Source organism: Limulus polyphemus, unplaced genomic scaffold (assembly GCF_000517525.1).
Source record: "Limulus polyphemus unplaced genomic scaffold, Limulus_polyphemus-2.1.2 Scaffold9494, whole genome shotgun sequence".
NCBI lineage: Eukaryota > Metazoa > Arthropoda > Merostomata > Xiphosura > Limulidae > Limulus > Limulus polyphemus.
Genome location: NW_013675104.1, coordinates 12,334 through 21,340, shown reverse-complemented (window position 1 = coordinate 21,340; position 9,007 = coordinate 12,334). Strand labels below are relative to the sequence as shown.

Sequence of the window (9,007 nt, the reverse complement as noted above, 5' to 3'; positions counted from 1 at the left end):
CTTTATGATACACTTAATTTCAACAGTCGCTCTATAACAAACCCTATAATTCACAACGAACTTCTCACATGCTCAACAATATTCTGTCCCCATACATTCAATTACTCATTACATTGCCTCCGTCACGTTGTGACCGTCTTATATATAAAAGAATACCGAGATCTAGTAAACTCCCGATATTTCATGAAGGTTCGAGAAGGAAGTGGCGTGATACAAGCGTCACGTGACCTGCGTTGTTGTAACAATACCATTTAGTAACATTACAGTGTGTTAAACATAGTATTTACTAATATCAGGGTGTGTTGAAAATAGTGTTTACTAACATCACAGTGTGTTGAACATAGTGTTTACTAACATCACAGTGTGTTGAACATAGTGTTTACTAACACCACAGTGTTGAACATAGTGTTTACTAACACCACAGTGTTAAACATAGTGTTTACTAACATCACAGTGTGTTAAACATAGTGTTTACTAACATCACAGTGTGTTAAACATAGTGTTTACTAACATCACAGTGTGCTAAATATAGTGTTTACTAACACATCAGTGTGTTAAACATAGTGTTTACTAACATCTCAGTGTTGAACATAGTGCTTACTAACATCACAGTGTTGAACATAGTGCTTACTAACATCTGTGTGTTAAACATAGTTTACTAACATCACTGTGTGTTAAACACAGTATAATAACATCACCGTGTATTAAACATTGTTTACTAACATGATATTTGTATAGCCAAATGTATTTTGTGTGTGTTTAGATTGTCATGTATTTAGATGTTGTGTAGCCAAATGTGTTTAGTGTATGTTGTTATTGTCATGTATATAGACGTTGTGTAGTAAAATGTGTTTTTGTGTGTGTTTAGGTTGTCATGTATTTATATGTAACAAAAATAACAAAACTGGTTAAACAAACAACAATAAACTATCTAAAAATAACAAAACTGGTTAAACAAACAACAATAAACTATCTAAAACTAATAAACTGATTAAACAAACAACTTTAACTATCTAAAACTAACAAAACTGATTAAACAAACAACTTTAACTGTCTAAAACTAATAAACTGATTAAACAAGAAACTTAGACTACTTAAATGGGCTACCGTTACCACAAGGCCAACAGTCAAAACTACACATGTTAGGATTATCTCACCTTTCCATTACCACAAGGGCTACCGTCCAGGGCTGGATGAGCTGCTTGCGCCCAGCTACTCCGTCTGCACCATAATTCTTTGCACACGTTCTATGTAGCACAAAACAAGCATGATATAGTATGATCAGATATATTGGTTAGTTTAAACACACAACGGAAAAGCACACAAACCAAAATACATTTTTAGATAAAGTTGTTTGTTTGATCAGTTTATTAGTTTTAGATAGTTAAGGTTGTTTGTTAATCAGTTTTGTTAGTTTTAGATAGTTAAGGTAGTTTGTTTGATCAGTTTTGTTAGTTTAGATAGTTAAGGTAGTTTATTAAATCAGTTTTGTTAGTTTTAAATAGTTAAAGGTGTTTGTTTGATCATAGCCTGTAGAGAATGGTAGGATTACAGAGAATAATTATGCACAAATGTCCCAGTTTTGAGCGTTAGCAAATGATGAAAACTATTTGTAAAGAATTAAAGTGTATATAAAAGCTTGCGTAATAAACCACACCAGCTACTGTTTGGCAAAAACTGAAACAAATATTACATACGGAAATAAAAATATGATATTCGATGTATTGAAAAAACAAAAACTAAATTCCTTTAGAACATTGTTCATCGTTTGGCTTAAAATGTTGACCACTTTGTTCGTCTACTTCTTACGTAGTTTTTAACAATTTTCCTATTTTGTTCAGGAAATAACCAGAAAAAGTTTGATGGTAAAACTCACAATAAAGATAATATTTGTAATGTTTGCAAGTTAGTTACAAGACTATTCTTACTACGTATATTAAGTTTATGTCAATATCAAAAAGTAGGCTTAAGTTGGTATAAAGTGTATTTGAACTGTTATGTGAAGAGTAAATAGTAGGCCTAGTTTGTTATAAAACTGTTACCATATTATGTGATTTTAACTACAGGAAAAGGTAAAACTTCGAGTCATTGTTGAAATTTTAAACATTAATGCGTACACCATCAATTACTGATTTTGAATATGATTTGGAAGTCATCTGACATTTGTAAAACGACCTAATTTGAATGTCTGCTGAATAACAACGAAGTAAAGTTTTCTTTGTCTTTACAGTGGTGTCGAGAAGGCAGCTGTGTTTCTAATAGTGCCCAATCAGGAAGCTCTAACAACAACAATAATAACAACGTCATAAGCAACCCTCGGCCACCAACGGGTAGAAATAACCCGAGGCAATCAAACTTCTTCAACTTTTTAAATTCTGCTATTAATTTTTTTAGGAATTTCATGGGTTAAAAATCCTGTGCATTCGATATCGAAAGAACGACCTCAGGCCTCAAAACGTATTTTACTTTCGTTTTAGGCTTACCTAAGGATTTGATAACAACTTTCTCGTCTAAAGTGGTGAGAAATCAATCAAACCTGAGCAAAAAAAAGAATTATTTTCATACGTTTAAAACATACTGCAACTAAACATAACTGTTTAGTAAAGATATAATATGTTATCTTATTGATATTTAAACACACACTAAACACAAAGTAATATATATATTATATGCAATAGAAATATATGAACCGGTATATATAGATATATAAATAGAAATGTATTGTATTCACTTTAAAATAAATATTGTATCACTTGACTGTGTTTGTCTATATATATATATAAATGAGTTTGTGTGTAGGAGTTTCTGTACATAGGTACTGTATTATAATGAATTAAATATTATGAAACTTCAAGACTGGAACATCTCTTGGTTATGTTTGCTTGGAACACACGACATCTACAAATAAGTACAGTACTATTACAGTAACTCTCTAGATAAATCACGCTAAATAGCTATTTTATACACACTGATGGTTTATGACCGTTTGAATATGGAACAGAATTAACTAACTATTTTACTTCTTGAAAATATGACGAAAATACTTGAATACAAAAAAAAATAAAGTCTTAGCAATGATGCAGGTTTTTCATATACATATTGTTTATAAACTAAGTATCATATTTTAAAAATTCAAACTGTTCCTATTACACGTATTCAAACTGTTTCAGTCAAAAATAAGCTTCCTGTTGCACATCTTCAAACGATTTCAATCAAACAGGAAACGTTCCTGTTACACATCTTCAAACCGTTTCAGTCAAAAAATAATCTTCCTGTTGCACATCTTCAAACTGCTTCAATCAAACAGGAAACGTTCCTATTACACATCTTCAAGTTATTTAAATAAAAAGGAAACGTTCCTATTACACATCTTCAAACCGTTTCAGTCTAAAAATAATCTTCCTGTTGCACATCTTCAAACTGCTTCAATCAAACAGGAAACGTTCCTATTACACATCTTCAAGTTATTTAAATAAAAAGGAAACGTTCCTATTACACATCTTCAAACCGTTTCAGTCAAAAATAAGCTTCCTGTTGCACATCTTCAAACGATTTCAATCAAACAGGAAACGTTCCTGTTACACATCTTCAAACCGTTTCAGTCAAAAATAAACTTCCTGTTGCACATCTTCAAACTGCTTCAATCAAACAGGAAACGTTCCTATTACACATCTTCAAACGGTTTCAGTCAAAACGGAAACTTTCTGTTACACATCTTCAAATGGTTTCAATCAAAAAGGAACCCTCCTGTTACACATTTTCAAACTATTTCGATCAAAAACGAAACGTTCCTGTTACACATCTTCAAACTGTTTCAATCAAAAAGGAAACGTTCCTGTGACACATTTTCAAACTGTTTCAATCAAAAAGGAAACGTTCCTGTTATACATCTTAAAACTATTTCAGTCAAAAGCCCCGCAGTGATAAGGAGAAGTGGACACTACGGAAGGTCTTCATAGACATAAGGTGAAGGGGACACTACGGAAGGTCTTCATAGACATAAGGTGAAGGGGACACTACGGAAGGTCTTCATAGACATAAGGTGAAGGGGACACTACGGAAGGTCTTCATAGACATAAGGTGAAGTGGACACTACGGAAGGTCTGCATAGACATAAGGTGAAGGGGACACTACGGAAGGTCTTCATAGACAAAGGGGACACTACGGAAGGTCTTCATAGACATAAGGTGAAGGGGACACTACGGAAAGTCTTCATAGACATAACGTGAAGTGGACACTACGGAAGGTCTTCATAGACATAAGGTGAAGTGGACACTACGGAAGGTCTTCATAGACATAAGGTGAAGGGGACACTACGGTAGGTCTTCATAGACATAACGTGAAGTGGACACTACGGAAGGTCTGCATAGACATAAGGTGAAGTGGACACTACGGAAGGTCTTCATAGACATTTAGAAGTAATGGAAACCGAAGCACTGTATAGTGAAACTATAGAAACAATGAGACAGTGTACAGCCAGAAGACCAGTGATAATATCACTAAAGGAGCTGTTAGTTGTTAGGCAACTATCTTAACATGAGTGGTGGGCGCGTATACTGAACTAAGTCTAAACAGAATGAAACGGATCTTGGTATTATCCGCACCACTTGGAACTATACAAGCAGGATCAAAGTGCGACATGAAATATCGCTATTCTTTTGTGGATTTGATGGAAACCAAGTGATTTCTATGTGACGTATTCTATTTTCTCATTTCATGTTTGACGCTTTATAAAATTACCCCTTTGAGTGTGGGAAGGAATACGTTGGGTTAAAACCTTCACTCTGGCCTTATCAAACCTAACCTAAACTGATACGAAGCATACACAATATTACCCAAAGTACTGAGCCAGCGAACCTCAATTTAAAAGAGAGTAAGCTTAAGACCCTCGAAAAGAAAGACAGAGTCAAATCATCCCAGATTTCATCAAGGAAACTTTCAGAACAGAAGAAACTTCTGAAGATAAAAAAAAAAATCTGATTGCCCAAACTATGAAGTATCATCAACATTTATTTTCAGTGTGAAACGAGCCTAGAATGATCTGATGGTTAGGGCACTCGACTCTTAGTCTGTGGGTTGCGGGTTCGAATCCCCTAACGAACATGCTTGCCCATTCAGCAATGAGGGTGTTATAATGTGACAGCAATCGAATTATTTATTTGTAAAGAATAGCCCCAGTATTGGCGGTATGTGGTGTTGACTAGCTGCATTCTCTTTAGTCTACCATTTTAAAACTAGGGATGGCCAGCACAAATAACTCTCGAGTAGCTTTGTGGGGAATTCAACAAACAAGCATAGTGAAACATAATGACAAAAATAAAAATGTTGTTCCTGGAGAAGAGGAAATACTGTAAATTGAAATAATTGTTCAAGCGTATCAGAACTTAAGAAAGACTGATATTTTACATTATGTAAACTGAGGCATAACAGAAGATTTTAGAGAATTGAGTTTTTTTATAAATATTAATTACACTAGAATAAAAAATAACCATAAAAATAAGTCTACATTAACGAGTTAATATCATAATAAAAAATAGATTTTTAGATAGCCGGAATTCAAGGGTTTTGTGATGTTTAGATGAGAGATAATTAATATTTAATTAGTGATAATTGAATTTTTTAAAAGCACAACAACATGAAAACGATCTTCAACTAAATGAAAACAATGGTGAATTTTAAATGAATTTAAGTACAACTTTAATTTACTAGATAGAACAAGTGTATTTGTGTTATTTACACTATACTGCTAGTAACGACCAGTGAAACATGAATCTCTTCAAATCAGAATGGTTTTTGTGAGGGTCTATCTGAAGCAATTTCATTAAAGGAGCCACATTTCGTGAACAAGTAAGTCAGTAACAACCACTGAATATATACTTATCCAATTTTGAAATAAAAGTTTAAAAAAATCACATTACGAAATCCACTCTCAACACAAAAATGAGACTTGTCTTTCATAAATGGCACGACTGGTGTACCTTCACAATCCCTTCTTGAAAAACTATAAATTGTATAGAAGACAAACGTGTTTCTTCGAATGATCTTGGTATGTTATTTGTTTTAGTTTCCAAATGTCGAGTATGATGTCTGGAAGGATAACACATTTTTAAGTACCTTAGGTTTAAAACTATCCTGTCAATAAAGTTATAACACAAATGGTACAATGCACTGGAATGGTATCTGATTACAAGAGGAACTACCTACTGGAAGGAGATCTGATCACAAGAGGCACTACCTACTGGAAGGAGATCTGATCACAAGAGGCACTACCTACTGGAATGAGATCTGATCACAAGAGGAGCTACCTACTGGAAGGAGATCTGATCACAAGAGGCACTACCTACTGGAAGGAGATCTGATCACAAGAGGCACTACCTACTGGAATGAGATCTGATCACAAGAGGAGCTACCTACTGGAATGAGATCTGATCACAAGAGGAGCTACCTACTGGAAGGGTATCTGATTACAAAAGGAACTACCTACTGGAAGGGTATCTGATTACAAGAGGAACTACCTACTGGAAGGAGATCTGATCACAAGAGGAGCTACCTACTGGAAGGGTATCTGATTACAAAAGGAGCTACCTACTGGAAGGGTATCTGATTACAAGAGGAACTACCTACTGGAAGGGTATCTGATTACAAGAGGAACTACCTACTGGAAGGGTATCTGATTATAAGAGGAACTACCTACTGGAAGGAGATCTGATCACAAGAGGAACTACCTACTGGAAGGGTATCTGATTACAAGAGGAGCTACCTACTGGAAGGGTATCTGATCACAAAAGGAGCTACCTACTGGAAGGAGATCTGGTCACAAGAGGAACTATCTACTGGAATGAGATCTGATCACAAGAGGAGTTACATACTGGAAGGAAATCTGGTCACAAGAGGAACTATCTACTGGAATGAGATCTGGTCACAAGAGGAACTATCTACTGGAATGAGATCTGATCACAAGAGGAGTTACATACTGGAATGAGATTTGGTCAGCTATATACTGCAAAAGGATCTGATGACAAGCGAAGTTACGTACTCTATGGGATTTGATTACAAGAGGGGCTACGCACTCTAGGGGATATGAACACAAGAGGAGCTACATACTAGAAGGGGATCTGATTACAAGTGGAGCTACATACTAGAAGGGGGTCTGATTACAAGAGGAGCTACATATATGAAGGAGATCTGGTCACAAGAGGAGCTACATATGCGAAGGGGTTCTGGTCACAGCGATCACTGGGACAAACCGCTAACCTGAGATTCCTGTCCTGGACTTTTTTTTATATATATACAAAACAATAGATACGAATCACGACATTCCTTTCTAATACGTGGTTAGAGATAGTTGGGCTATTCAAGCACCACTTCTTCATGATAACATTCCACAGTTTCACTAGATTTAGCGCAACCAAAGTCCTTCAGAAGTCATGAGTGGCAAGACGCTGTAAACCTCTTGAAAAGTAGTTCAAAGAACGCCCTCTGTAGAAGTACGACCAATAAACGTCTTATCTTCATAGCGTGATAAAGGAACAGGTTTTTCGGCTTTCATTCCCAGCATTCCATAGGCTAGAAGATAACGGCTAGGAAAAAGCGGGCGATTGTAACAGATTTTACGAGTCTCTGGGTATCGTTTGGGTAGTGGATTAAATCGTAGAAATAGAGGACTATTGTGTTTTTCGCGGAATAACTGCACAAGAATTTCTCAGTGTTATCTACATTAATTTAATTCACATGTGATGATAACGTCACAGATCGGCCTCACGATCATGGTTACACGAAGATCACGTAAGTTCTCCTGAACTTAAAGTGTGGATATATTACCACACAGATGTGTCTTGTCTCTATGTGTGCCTGTGTTATTTCATTTAGAAGTTAGGTATTCTTAGAATTTCCAAAATTTGTAGTTTTCAGGAAAAGAAAGAAACTTACAGAGAGATAGAAATGTCTAAAAGATGACAATTTACATTTCAAGCTGGTTAATCTAAGGTCACTGCTACAAATCTCGATAGTACCAAGTCCATAGAAACGAGGTAAAACAAAAGTCCATTTGTAAACCTGTTGTCATCTTTAGGTCCTGAGAAATCTATAATTAACAACATGCAGACTGGATGGAGAACATTATTATTTAACGAGAGTAAAGAAGTTTTCGTCATCATCATCATCACTGGTGTTCATCAAGATAACAAGCTTTAATAAGGGCAGTTGAACCTAACATTACTTCTTAGAAAATCATAAAATATGTCGAGTTAGAGAAACAGAAAGATACAGTAACTTCTACAATAACTAAAGGTCGAGTTAGAGAAACACGAAGATACAGTAACTTCTACAATAACAAAAGGTCGAGTTAGAGAAACACGAAGATACGGTAACTTCTACAATAACAAAAGGTCGAGTTAGAGAAACAGAAAGATACAGTAACTTCTACAATAACTATAGGTCGAGTTAGAGAAACACGAAGATACGGTAACTTCTACAATAACAAAAGGTCGAGTTAGAGAAACAGAAAGATACAGTAACTTCTACAATAACTAAAGGTAGAGTTAGAGAAACACGAAGATACAGTAACTTCTACAATAACTAAAGGTAGAGTTAGAGAAACACGAAGATACGGTAACTTCTACAATAACAAAAGGTCGAGTTAGAGAAACAGAAAGATACAGTAACTTCTACAATAACTATAGGTCGAGTTAGAGAAACACGAAGATACAGTAACTTCTACAATAACTATAGGTCGAGTTAGAGAAACAGAAAGATACAGTAACTTCTACAATAACTAAAGGTCGAGTTAGAGAAACAGAAAGATACAGTAACTTCTACAATAACTAAAGGTCGAGTTAGAGAAACACGAAGATACAGTAACTTCTACAATAACTATAGGTCGAGTTAGAGAAACAGAAAGATACAGTAACTTCTACAATAACTAAAGGTCGAGTTAGAGAAACAGAAAGATACAGTAACTTCTACAATAACTATAGGTCGAGTTAGAGAAACAGAAAGATACAGTAAC

At 35.1% G+C, this 9,007-nt stretch overlaps 1 protein-coding gene across 1 annotated transcript in view; it reads left to right on the top strand.

Moving 5' to 3' along the window:
• LOC106475949 (A disintegrin and metalloproteinase with thrombospondin motifs adt-1-like) overlaps positions 1 to 2,132 on the top strand; it is a 4,295-nt gene extending 2,163 nt beyond the window's left edge. Inside the window, exon 4 of the mRNA XM_022379943.1 lies at positions 2,067 to 2,132. Within this exon, the coding sequence (XP_022235651.1) occupies positions 2,067 to 2,132 (66 nt within the window). The remainder of the gene's footprint in view (positions 1 to 2,066) is intronic.
• Positions 2,133 to 9,007: the final 6,875 nt, after the last annotated feature.